This window comes from Heterodontus francisci, chromosome 1, assembly GCF_036365525.1.
Source record: "Heterodontus francisci isolate sHetFra1 chromosome 1, sHetFra1.hap1, whole genome shotgun sequence".
NCBI lineage: Eukaryota > Metazoa > Chordata > Chondrichthyes > Heterodontiformes > Heterodontidae > Heterodontus > Heterodontus francisci.
In genome coordinates this window covers 162,209,411-162,223,150 of record NC_090371.1, presented here as the reverse complement: position 1 = coordinate 162,223,150, position 13,740 = coordinate 162,209,411, and the positions used below count along the sequence as shown (strand labels likewise).

Here is a 13,740-nt window from a genome sequence, read left to right as displayed (position 1 = left end):
AATCAGGAGATGATTTCTTTGTAAATTGTATAAATCCTATTGGCACATTCTTTTTCATGGGATTTTGCCTAATATCAGATTTTTGTTTACCCTGATATCATTTCTGCAATGTTTTCGCAGGTGGCTCTGTCACTCTACTAAGTGTATAATTCATCACTTATGCAGCCAACTAAATCCTTATAATGGGAACAAATCATTACAGATACAGTTTCCAAGCAACTGAAACTGATTATTTTACTGTGTTTAGTACTGAAAGAGAACCTGAATAAACGCCATGTGAGTTGCGATCTCATGTCATCATTATCTGGACTCCATTTGCTGAGACCAGTATTGTACCCTGAAAATTATTGACCCACGTTATGGATCCTTGAAAACATGCACAAGGAAAATAGCTCTTTGAAAAGTAGAATTCCCAGAGAAATCATTCTGTCCAATGAGATACAGGAGACAAACAATGTTCCAGTATAGTATACACAAGAGAATGGAAGCGTCCTTATCACTGAACTGTGCATGGTATATTTTCATAGATTTGTCTATCGTTGTATACTAATGTTTTAGCCCAAGTATTTATGTATTAATATGCTGGAATGTAGTGTTGGAATGTATACAGTACATCAGCATAATGAACATATTTATACTGTGGTACTAATAACTGATCTCCAGATTTGATCTATTTTCAGATGGTTCCCATTTGTGTTACAGATAGTGCTGTGATGCCACTTTGAGATAATGTTCCAGTTGCTGTTTAATAAAATGGAACTGAATTTGTAGAGGGTTTACACTGCTGCTATGACAGCAATGGTTTCACATTGGTACTGAAACTGGTGATGCAGTACAAATCATTATGACCAGATTTGTGATTTTTGAGGTAGAGGGAGAAATACACATGCCATTTATATCTGATTTGTATAATTTCACATTTAATCAATTTTTTGCAGAATAAATAACCTGTACAAAATTTACTAAGATATGAGTTCATATGTCTTGGTTATTGAGAATCTGTCAACATCACCTCTAGTTGCTTTTCCTGCTGAAAAACTAGTAGACCCAGCAGCATAGCAGTGATGATTTTTTAAAACTAATATTTTCATCCACAGGATGGTCTTCCTTCTGCTGAAGAGGCATATAACTTCTTCACCTTCAATTTTGACCCTGAACCTGAAGAAACAGAAGAAGAGTCGAAAAAGGAGAAACAGCCTGAAACACTTAAAAAGGTTGACCAAGAAGAGGAGGAGGTGGAGGATGACAGGGGTGGAGGAGAGTCCACAGTCAGCAGAGAAATGGAAGAAGAGGAAGAGGTAAAAGTGCAGCACAGTAGCATATCAAGGGAAATATAAATTGTTCATTGTTTCAGCAATCCACAGGCATGATTGTACCAGGATAATTCTTCTATTTATGTCTTTCTTGGAGTACTGTACCTTTTATTTCGTTCCCAACATTTGATGCCAAAGTTCTTTTTCTGTAACTACATCATCAATCACTAAATATGCCAGGAAATGGAATAGGCCTGCATGTTATGCATTTTAATTAGATTTACTTCTTCTCCTTTTTAAGGCAACTTGAAAGGAAGGGAAGAAGTTTTGTATTAGAAATTAGAAATGTCCCAATCTCTGCTTTGTTAGCTGCCCTCAATTGGGTTAGTGGTGGTGTGACACCAAATCTGCCAGGGCTTCTGCACCAGATCAGTCTGACTGGAAGGGCGTACATTTGTGGATATTGAGTGAGGACAGGAATCGGGTCAGAGATGATGTTCTGAGCTGCTAAATAGTGATCCTTTTCGAGGTCTACACATGCATAGTGCTCACTCAGCTGAGGCAGCAGAGGGCAACCATTGCCACTGAAACTGTACCCTAGCAAGAGAGTTAATGGGCTGAATTTTATTAGCATGCTGCACGTGAGGGCAGCGCGCTTTGAACTCGGCAGCCTTCAGACATGGAATCGCCGCCGCTGAGCCCCTGCGATATTTTGCACAGGGGCTCATTTAAATGGAGGGGGCGGAGTGTCGCCCCCGATGACGTAGAGGGGGCAGCTGCTCCGGACCCAGCAATGGCGTCCGGCATTGGCGCCATTTTTAAAGGGCTTCAAGCCCTTCAGGGTCTGTACAATTTTTAAAGATGCCGGCACCCAGAAATAACAAACAAAATGTCCGAAACACTTTCAGTCTCCTTTCCAACCTCCCGCTGAGTTATCCATTAACAAAATAACCAATTCCCGCTGTAAAGCCAATTTGTAAAATTGCAAACTTTAACACCGCCCCCCCCCCCTCACCTTCAGAACATCTGACCCTCAACCCCTTCCCAACATCCCCACAACCAATAGGAAGGTTTTCCCTGCCCCACCAGCGTCTCACCTCGGAACTCCGAATGGAGTTCCGAAAGTGCACGAGTTGGCGTGGGACGGCCGCCGGGACAAGATAAGTATATGTAAATTAATTTGCATTGATTTTACTATTTAAGTGAAGGCCCCAACAGGGCCACATCGAGGCCTCGCTGCCACCGGTAACGTGCGGTGGGGCCTTCTTGGCGTTGGAGGTTGTGGCGGGCTGCTTCCGCAAGTATTTTATACCCCCTCCCCCCCCAACACCCCCCCAAATGACCCCTGATGTTGAGGAGCTGGTAAAAATTCAGCCCATTGCCTCCAGGAAAGGGGAGGAGCGAAAATGGAAAAGGAAAGAAAACTGATAATGAGTGGCATTCAATCAAATCATAATGTTTTCAGCAGGTACCCTATGTGGTTTGTGTTTCAGATTTCCGACATCTGCAGTATTTTGCTTTTATATAACCCTATGTGGTAACTTCTTTTAAAGATTAAAATAGATTATAATGTGTAACAGCTAGTATTTTAGGACCGCATGGTGCTTTCATCAGGAAAGTAATGCAACATGAAAACTCCTTTTCTAGCTGCATATTGAAGACCAGTGGATAGTATGACAGAATTAGAATTGGCATCCGAATCAAGACTGCGCAGAAAGCAAAGATAGTTGTGTACACGTTAACTCAAAAGTCAGTAATGCAACACTTTTTTGTATCAATTCAAAATGTTTTTAGCTTTTCACTGGCACAGATATGGTATAACTTGGATGCAGAATTGTTCAAATTGAATTTTAGGAAGCATGTAATCATTTAAGTTCAATAACTACAGAATACAGCATGGTCCTACTGATACTGCTGCAGAGCCCGATTACCTCAATAACAACAGTTCTGAAACCATGTAACTTGTACCTAAGTAGTTAATGTGGTGCAGATGGTAATGTGAGAGTGTATATGGTACTGTTCAGTTTATAACATTGTTTTTCCATATGTTCTTGACATTTATTTTTAATTTTACTCTGAAGGAATATGGCAGCAAGTCCTGTCATGGAAGGGGTAACTGTCAGAAATTTGGATGCATTCTGTGCATGATTTAAATGACTGATCAGCCGACTATGTGCAAATTTCCAATATGTGCTGTTAATAAACTAGAATCTTCCTCCATAGTGCTAAGTGAGAAAATTACCTCTGTCTGCCCTGAGAAAAAAGTATGGCCCAGGAAAAGTCAAAGTTTCTATGTTTCTGTTTTGATTAAATATTTTCAATCTGGTTTTTATTTAGCTTCTCCAACATTGAGGCCAGTGTCAAGTTAACCATATTACTGGGTCTGTATGTAAATAGTCCAACAAGCAGCAATTATATATTTCATAAAATAAACATTTAAAGACATTTGCAATTCTACGGAATGTCTGCTCAAAACATTGTGTTTATCCCATGTTATGTAAAAAGGGACTAAGTGCTAAAAGTGTGTGGTCTCAACATTTCAAAGATTACCAAAGACTTTGAAACATCTATTGGTCAGTTTCATAAATTATTCAGGAGACAGAGTGATACTTTTTAGTACTTAGCTTTTAGGGTTACTTTCTGTCATACCCCACTTTCTATTTTCTCCCTTTATCTCTCCTCACTGAAGGTAGGGGCTCATCATAGAGTACAATTTCATTGACAGCCTTTTGGTAACACACCACAATGGACACTCTTTATGTGAGCATAGGCAGCGACTATTGCAAACTGTTGGAAATAATGAGCTAAAGTGCAATATCCTCACGTTCATTTCCAGTAAGAGTCACTGGGTGAAGTTCTATTTGGCAGTTTCTTTCTGACACCTTGGGACACTTTTCTGGGAATGACTTGCTCAGTGCTGCATCATGCAGTGCATTTACTTAATGATTAATTATAGGTGTTAAAACATTGGTTTGCACCCTACCCTGCATTCCCCACAACATGATCTCAATTATTTGAAAGCCAATCCTATTATAATGAAGGAATGCATATCCAAGGGAAAGGCACATCAGGCTTTTCTCCAGTTGGCCGATTCCAGACAGCAGTTGGCAAAGGAATGTGATTAAGTTGCCTGCCAACACTCTTCAGCTGCAAGTGTGGCACTGGAGGATCTAAAGAGAGGAAATTTATTCAAGAAAGATGGATATAGAATTTTTTTTAAAATTACACTGTTTAGTTCAAAGTTATATGACATCGTTTGAGTTTTTGGATTGGGTCAAAATGTACTCTGAGCTGCATTTCAGTGTATAGCTGCTAGGATACAGTCCTGTCGACATTTATTACAGCAGAAAAGATCCTAATGTTTTCAAGAAAATGTCTTTTTTCTAGAATTGAGAACTGTTTATTATTGAATATTATTATATTCAATTTTGTGTGTAACTTAAAAGATGAAACAAAATAAGAGGGTATGAGGGTATATGATGCATGTCTGGTGAATTCTTCAAGTGAGAACCAGACCAAATACAATAAGTTGAGAGGGGAGGTGAAGAGGAAGTAAGACTGGCAAAGAGAGAATATGAGAATAGAATGGCAGTCAACATAAAAGGGAACCCAAAAATCTTCTACCGGCATGTAAATAATAAGTAGGTAGTAAGAGTTGGATGGGGCTTATTAGGGACAAAGGACGTAATATATGCTTAGAGATGCAGGGCAAGACTAGAATACTTAATGAGTACTTTGTATCAATGTTTACTGAGGAAGAGGAATCTGACAAAATATCAGTAGAAGCGGATACAGAATGCTAAAAGAAGTGAGGGTGGAGATAGCGGAAGGTCTTGCCTTAATCTTCCAGTCTTCCCTAGATATGGGGGAGGTGCCAAAGGATTGGAGAGTGGCAAATGTGACACCCTTATTCAAGAAAGGGTGTAAAGACAGTCCGAGCAACTACAGGCCAGTTAGTTGAACAGCAGTGGTGGGTAAGGTTTTAAAAACAATAATCAAGTGAAAAGAAAATCAACAGGCACTTGGAGAGCTTTGAGTTAATTAAGGATAGCCAGCACAGATTTGTAAAAGGCCGATCATGCTTGACTAATCTGATTGATTTTTTTGATGAAGTAACAGAGAAGGTTGATGAAGGGGATGTGGTGGATATGTCTATATGGATTTTCAGAAAGCCTTTGATAAAGTGCTACATAAAAGATTGTTAATTAGAATGAGACTCGTGGGATAGGAGGGTCAGTGTCCAATTGGATGAAAAAAATGGCTTAAGCACAGAAAACAAGAAGTCTTGGTAAATGGTTGTTTTCCAGACTGTAAGATAGCAGACATGGTGTTCCCAAAAGTCAGTGCTAGGACTAATGATTTTTTTTGCGATAAATAAATGACTTAGATCTTGGAATACAAAGTAGAATTTCAAAATTTGCCAATGATAGCAAACTTGGAGAAGTGGCAAACAGTGAGGGTAATGCGAACCGTCTGCAACCGGACATAGATCGGCTCACAGAATGGGAAGACTAGTGGCAGTTGGAATTTAACACAGCCAAGTGTGAGGTGATGCATTTTGGCAGAAGGCATAGGGTGAGGCAATATATACTCAATGGCTCAGTTCTAAAGTGTGTTCAGGAACAGAGGGACCTCGGAGTGCATGTGTATTGATCTTTGAAAGTGGAAGGACATATTGAGAGAGTGGTTAGTAAAGCATATGAGATATTGGGTTTGATAAATAGAGGCATTGAGTATAAAAGCAGGGAAATTATGCTGAACCTTTATGACGCTTTGGTTAGGCCATTACTAGAATATTTGTCCAGTTCTGGTCGCCACAGTTTAGGAAGGATGTGAGGGTCCTTGAGACGATGCAAAGGAGATTTTCCAGAATGGTTCCAGGGATGAGGGATTTTAGTTACAAGGCTAGGTTGGAAAAGCTGGGGTTATTCTCCTTAGAGCAAAGGAGATTGAGGGGAGATTTGAAAAGAGAGGTACAAGATTATGACAGGCTTAGAAAGTTAGACAAGGAAAAACTGTTCCCATTAACTAATGGTACAAGGGCTAGTGGGCACAGATTGAAGGTTTTGGGCAAGAGATGCAGAGGGAATGTGAGGAAGAACTTTTTTATGCAGTGGGTGGTAATGACCTGGAACTCACTGCTACAAGAGTGGTGGAAGCGGACGGAGACAATCAATGATTTGAAAAGGAAATTGGATGGGCACTTGAAGGAAGTAAACTTGCAGGGCTACTGGGATCGAGTGGCGAGCCAGCATGGACATGGACTCGATGGACTGAATGGCCTCCTTTCGTGCCGTAAACAACTCTCTGACTACGGATGTTTTTTTGGGCAAGAGGAATGCAGTAAATGCTTAAGGGAACATTGAATTTGAAGCAGTGAAAAATAACATAGCAGCTTGTACTAACTGGAAAGCCGAGTTCAAGTATATTTGAACTTCAGTATTCAGGAATGTGTAGATGTAATTTTTTTTTGTAAAAATTCTTGGAATAAAAAATAAAACAGTGTTGTCCCTTGGTTACTGCAGGAAGAGGATCAACCACTCGTAAAAGATAATGAAGATGACTATCTCTTCATAATTGATCAGACAGCTCGTGATTTTCTTGTAGTAAAGGCTCCCAATTGTGAAGGCTACCATAGTCAACGACAGAAAGACAAAAAAGTCCTTTTTACCCCCAGCATTCTGACAGGTAACTTATTTTGAATATAGTTTCTGACATGCATTGGTAGGCATCCCGTAGAAAGAGTGGCTGGTTAAATTCTAGGGTTTATTTTGTAAGTTTAAAAAAAATACTTGCGGTTGAAATGGCATTTTATTGTATTAGTTATGCATGAACAGTTGTCTGGAATTCTTCTAATCACTATTTTAATGAAGTAAACCCATTTAAAATTAGGAGTTACTTAAGCCTTTGTAAAAATGCCAGACAGAAAAATCTCATGTATATTTTAACAAGTTCATTAATAATATTGCAGTGTGGTCCAGCTAGTACAGTTGAGTACTTGAGCTTTAGACTGAATAAATGGAGTCATCATGGAGTTTAGATGTTTACATAGACATTTTCCATTATAAATCTGTTCATAGAAATTTTAATAGAAAAAATTTGCACAAGGTATGACAAAAATATTACAACAGGAAGCCAAGTGGTACAGAGAAGAAGTGTGTGTAGACATAAGATTTTGATAGTGTCGATATTAATGGTGTGTTTGTAACGCAACATAATTCAGAAGTTTGAGAAGAGCCTTTTCTCAAGGTGCTTTTGGTTATGTTCAAGCTATCACATAAAATATTAAAATCCTTTTCAGGTTTATTGTAGTTTGCTGAGCACTGACTAAAACCGATAATTGCTCATGAACTGGATGCTCAATTGAGTCCTGTTTGAGGACTTGTTGGGATTGTCTGATGTCAGTATGGAATTAATCCACATGGGTTTCATGGAGTTATGTAGGTTTATTATTCCCTATCCAACAAAGTGGGGATTTTTGACTTTTTTTAGTGCTTTCCCATGAGCAGGATATCTTTATCAAAGTTGTATTCTTGATGTTCAGTGTCTACATCGGAGAAGGTTCCTGAAAATACGCAGCCACGATTTCTTGAAGATGAAGGCATATATGTAGGAGAAAGACCAAAAGTTTCCAAATCGAACCAGAACATTCTAGAGAATCGTCTACTTAAAAATGAAGAGGTAGGTCAAACAAACATAAAGGTTTCCCCTTTTTGTTAAAATTACTAATTACATTTTAATAAAATCTTTTGTTTATCTGCTTCAGCAAAAACATTTTCTTTCACCATCCTAGGGCAAGAAATGGTTTGGAAGTGATGGCAGAATTATAGCCTTAGCTAACCCTATTAAACATACCCAAACCAGACCTCCCATCTTCTCACTCCATGAAAAAGTGTATCCTGCAATAGAAACTCTCTATAAAAAGGTAAGTAAAACCATTATAATACAATGACTTTTTTTACAGCCTAAAAATAATTCTAAAATATATTACATAGTTTATGTAATTGAAAGTTTATCCATTCCTGGAACTAAATTATTATTCAAATATCATTAGAGCAAAGTATTGACAAGAAAAAACTGGAACACTAAAACGTTTCAGGTAAATTCAGTTATATGCAGACCTAATATAGGATTATTGATGTAAGGGAAGGCTTTCAAATTGTAGTTTGTTTCTTCAATTCAAGGGTGTCCAGATGGTGGGGCTGACTCTAAATCAACACTTCCAGCCTTGATTTCCCTTCTCTCTACCCAGACTAAGATTCTTTGGTGTACCAACATTTTGTATCATGACTAATAAGACGCCAGAGCAGCCCACCAATAATGTTTCAGTACCAAGATAATATATAGTTAATAGCCCAAACAGACCATTAATCTTTTTAAAGTAATTCATGCTATATTATGTATACTTTTATGTATTTCAAATTTCCTTCACACAATTTGAGGCAAAAATAGTTCTCCAAGAATAATTTGATAATCAATTAAAATGATTGGGATGAGTTTGAGCATTTAGGGAAAGCATTTAAGATCAGTGCCTTGACTTTCTTGTTGCAAGTTCCTCATGGAAATGATTGGATCTGGGCTATGATATCGCCAGAAAACAATAGATCTGCAAAGAGAGTAATTTTCTTAAATGACTGTTAAGGATTTGAATTCTCAAGCTGCATTAGTGGAAAGATGTATGGTAAATCAGCACATCTATAGAATCAAAACTAGATTTGAAAGGCGTGTAACTTAATACTGAATTAAAATAAACATTATATAATCTTTATGCTTACAATATGACTGTGATTAAACTCTCACCAAATATACAGACCTGAAAATTTGACTAGGATGCAGTAGGGAAAATGCACCTGGGAGCTCAGGACAATGCACGGTTTCGGTGAGATGTGGTTTCTCTGCGCATAATCTGAATTCCATGAATCAGCAAATTGAGCATCCTAATCGAACGTTATCGATTATTGACTAAAACTTGATCAGTGGGGCCTCCTATTACTGAATTAAATGAATTTAAACTGAAAGTGTTCAAATAATTAGTGCAGCCTCCAAGTCAGCTGGCTCCCAAGGGTTAATCCAATGAATTTTGACTCCTGGTGCAGAACTTCAACCACTGGGGATGCATAGCAGCGATTTAGGTGTTTAGGTCACTAGTGAGTTTTACATCCATTTAACTCCTGTGGGGCCAACTGATATCTGAAACCAAATACAAACCCAGCCTACAGAGCACCACACCAGGAATGCAATCATAAAATTATCTATTAAGCTCAGAATTAATATTCAAATTAAATATATTGTCCAATTTATGCAAGCCACTCTTTGCATACAAGTTTGACATCCTCAATGTGTACCTTAACATATAGAAGTTAATGTTACCAATACTGTAATTCAAAGTGTTGTGCTGATATTTTAGTTATAACAAGCAACCTTTCAGACTGCTAACTTTATCACTTAATTTTATTAAAGAAAACAATGTCACAGGAGATCAATTGTTTAATTATTGTAATGGTTCATTCTCTGAAATTCCCTCCATAATCCATTCAAACACTTACACCTCCCTCTCTTTCTGAAATACCTTCCTTAAAAAAAGCTTTTATTCAACCCTGCTAATAGCTCCTTCTTTGGTTTGATGTCCATTTGTTCATTATGCATATGTGAAATGCTTTTTAGCATTGTTTCTATGCCAAAGGTGCTATGTAATTGCAAATTGTTGTTTACAGTGTCCTCTATCTACTATCTCTTTTTGGAGGTCTGAATTTTGCAATAGTAATGGCGGTGAAACTGTCAGCATTCACTGTCCTTACTCTGTGAAACTGACAGAAACCTCTGAAGTCTGCATATGCACAGTTAAATGTGGAAATTCAGAAGTTGTCAGTGATTCCGTGCTTCAGAGGGTGCACTAACTGTTGAAGTCCTCGCAAACTACAATCAATTAGAAATCACTGAACTGATGAAAATTGCCCTTTTACCCTATTAGGCTTGCTGTAAAAACCCTTGAAAAAGTTACAGTTTGTTGAATAAGGTGAGCCTGTTTTCTAATGGCAACTAAGTTCATAATTACTGCCGAAAAGCCTCTCTGGTCCTGAAAAACTAATACTGAAATTTTCCATTACAATAAAAAAAAAAATCCACATTTTCTAAAGTCTGTTTGATATTCCAGCTTCTACCCAAATCATTTATTTTGCTCTCTGTAAAATTTAATTAAAAGTGACAGGTATTCATTGTATTTTGCTTCCTAGTTTATTGTCTGAGAATGCTTCAGTGTGATTGGCTGCTTACCCTGCTTGATGGTGCAGTGGAGAGAGAAAATGCAAAGAGGTCACTTTACTTTCTTAACTACTTAAATTTATTATTGGAGAACAATATTTAAATTTAAATAAAAAGGGCACGGAGATTTGCTGTCAGTTAATTTGCTTATGTCGCAAATTTGACAGCCAGTTAGTGCACAGCAAAGTCCCATAAACAGCAAATGGAATGATGGCAAGTTAATTTGCTTTTGCTGGTGTTGTTGAGGGAGGAATGTTGGTAAGGGAGAACTCTGCCTTTCTTTGAACATTCCATGGGATTTTTAATATCCATCTGAAAAGGCAGAATGAGTCTTGGTTATGGCATCTCACCAAGGGAAAAGAAAGAGCACATCTGACAATTTCATGCATGTACAGATGTATCCCACCACTTAGGAAGTTTGCTATTCTCACATTGTCAACATTATTTATTTTTATGTACTTTTTTTCAGTTGAATTGATTTATAGTGCTACATTTCACCTGTTTTAAATGAAGCAACAGAGAGCTGTAAATACTGATGAGATGTCCAAACAATGCAAGATAGTTTTGCATGAAGTCAGTACCTTTGAATTTCAATAGGAATATAATGCATATTTTATCAAGTAATTTGTTTTATTAAATTCTAAGTAAATACATTTAAAATATATCAGTTCAATTGTATGTAAAGTATTTCCCTTTACTACGATATTTTCAAGATGAACTGTTTTGGGAGAGAATGCCTTTGCTGTTTGCCATTGCTGCAGAAATATCCAATGACCGTGTCACTCCTATCTGCCACTATGTGCTTTGTGGCATATTTTAATTATTTCTCCAGAAAATTGTGGCGTGTATTTGTGATTGGAGGATCTGGAGCGTAACAATCTAACCTATGCCGTTTGTTGCCAATATCAACAATTCCACAGCAATGACTTTGGTCTTCCCAGCATTTGAATGGACAAAGTTACGGCTCGTCCATGTCAGGATGTTGGACTACACAAAGGCAGTGGGGTCTTGACGGTGGTGGAGGTAGAGCTGGGTGTTATTGGCATGTGGCAGTTAATTCCACATCTGTAGGTGATGTCACCAAGGGACAGTGTGTAGGTTATGAAGGGTCAAGGTAGATTCTTGGGTAATTCCAGAGTTTATGGTGTGGAGTTGGGAAGAGAAGCCACTGACAGAGATGCTATGGTTGCAATCAGGTGGGTAACAGTGTGATCAAGCAAGGGCAATTCCATAGACCTGAACAACAGAGGATAGGCTTTGGAGGAGTGTGATCAACTGTGGCAGAGGCTGCAGAGGTGATAAGGGAGAATAATGCATCATGGTTACGGTCACAGAAGGCTTTATTTATTACTTCAGTTAAAGTTATTTTGATGGTGTTGAAGGGGCAGAAACCTAATTGGAGGCATTCAAAAGCTCCACTGATGATCATGATGAATTTCTGTTCTGCACAAACCCTTCATACCAGTTATGCCATAAGGTGGTGATTACCCAATGCGTAGTGTTATGACCAGGTGAGAAAGGGGTCTAGGGGTTCCCTCTAACCATTTGCCTGGTTTAACAGTAACAGAGTTTAATTTTAAAAACACTGTTTTTAGCTCCCCCCCTCAGTGAATCCTTGTTCACTGCTTTCCAGTTGTAAGGCAAAGAAATCAATCAACCAGATTTTCTTAAACTTCCACCTTGCTTGCTTAAATCTTGTTTCGATGTAGGAGTCTTTTCTCTCTTGAGGTTTAAGCGACTTCATTGGGTCCGGAGGCTTGTGAGAAAGTGAGAGAGCGCTAGCCAGGAGAGAGGCTCTCTTGTTCCAGGTTCAGTTGCAGTCTGTCTTCAAACTGTCCTGTGAGCACAATTCAAAACTCCAAGTTGCCCAGTAGGTTAGTTCTGTGACTAACCCCTTATTTGGGAACAACCACTCCTGCAGTTTGTGGATTTCACAGTTCTCGGTGGAGGGGTGTAGTGCTGCCTCTTATACCAACAAGATGTGGATCACCATTGCCCAGACCAATCTCTGTTAACTGAATCAGTGAGCAGTTCTTTTGTCTCTCCAAGCACTGTCTCTTAGTATGCAAATGTCTGGTGATCTCTTTAAACAAGTCATTTCATCACTCCAGCAACAGTTTAAAATTAATGTTCATGTGATGAAATTAATATGCCTCATTCTTGGCAGGTGGGGGTCTTCATGACAGTAGTAATACATAGCCAGCACTAGCTGGACAGGAAACTCTGAGATAGCTTCAATCAGCAGACTATAATGGAATTGCACAACAAGCCCCCCAGTGGCTGAATTACAAGACAATTAAATTGATTTAAATTTGTAAATGGTGAGAAATAAAGCATTTCTGTTTTTGGTGTTCACTGTCAACACCAAGGATTCTTGGTTAGATAAACCATAGCCTAGATATAAAATCCTGTGCCCCCATAGATTTGGGCTACTTTGGGGCACGTTTAGGCAGAATACTCATACATGCAGTTTAGTCATCAAGTATTCTTGTTACAGTTGACTGTGGCTTCCTCATATCATATCACCTAATTAAAAGAAAGTGAGACATTTAAATGATTGTATAAATCACAAGAGCAAACCTGGAGCAGTTTGCTGATATTTTGAATCTCAAGCTTAGATTATTGCCTGGAAGTAATTCCCTGATACTTGTTCCGTAACAGAAACTGCTGGCAATTATGAGTAGGGTGATCTAATTGCAATGCCTACAATAATTGTGTATTTTGGTACAAATGACACAGTCATGATACACTAAGGTATGGAGCAATCCTTTTTTTTTTTAAGACTGCAGTTTAAAACTTTCACTCCAGCACAGTATTTAAACATGGTTTTATATAGAGCCAGCTAAAAGCACAGTACTATTAGTTGCTTCATTTTGGATGCAATAAATCTTCATGACGGATAATTGAAAGAATATGAGCTTGCATCTGAAGTTTTCTTTTTCCTTGGCTTCTTCGACCTAGAATGCTGCATGATATTTTCAGGAAGTCAAGCACTTCTACTGTAGGAGGGAGGGGGAAGGCAGAGAAGGCGTCGGTTACTCTTGGAATTCTCCTGTGATTTGTTTAAGAGGCCCAAGGGCACTATCAGTTGCAAAAGGGTGAAGTTACAGGAAAAGTTATACTTTAAATTTCTTGGCCCCCAATTTCCATGGAAGTTTACCTGGTCTCCTGCCATAACTTTGACCGGAAATTGGCAGAACTCCCATAGAGACAGCATTAACAGCTC

The 13,740-nt window shown here is 38.4% G+C and overlaps 1 protein-coding gene across 3 annotated transcripts in view; it reads left to right on the top strand.

Annotated features, from left to right (window-relative positions):
* cc2d2a (coiled-coil and C2 domain containing 2A) overlaps nt 1-13,740 on the top strand; it is a 196,122-nt gene that overhangs the window by 50,450 nt on the left and 131,932 nt on the right. For all 3 annotated transcript variants that reach the window (XM_068037959.1, XM_068037967.1, XM_068037957.1), the window contains exons 10-13: nt 1,098-1,298; nt 6,779-6,941; nt 7,798-7,934; nt 8,047-8,178. In XM_068037959.1, the coding sequence (XP_067894060.1) occupies nt 1,098-1,298; nt 6,779-6,941; nt 7,798-7,934; nt 8,047-8,178 (633 nt within the window). The remainder of the gene's footprint in view (nt 1-1,097; nt 1,299-6,778; nt 6,942-7,797; nt 7,935-8,046; nt 8,179-13,740) is intronic.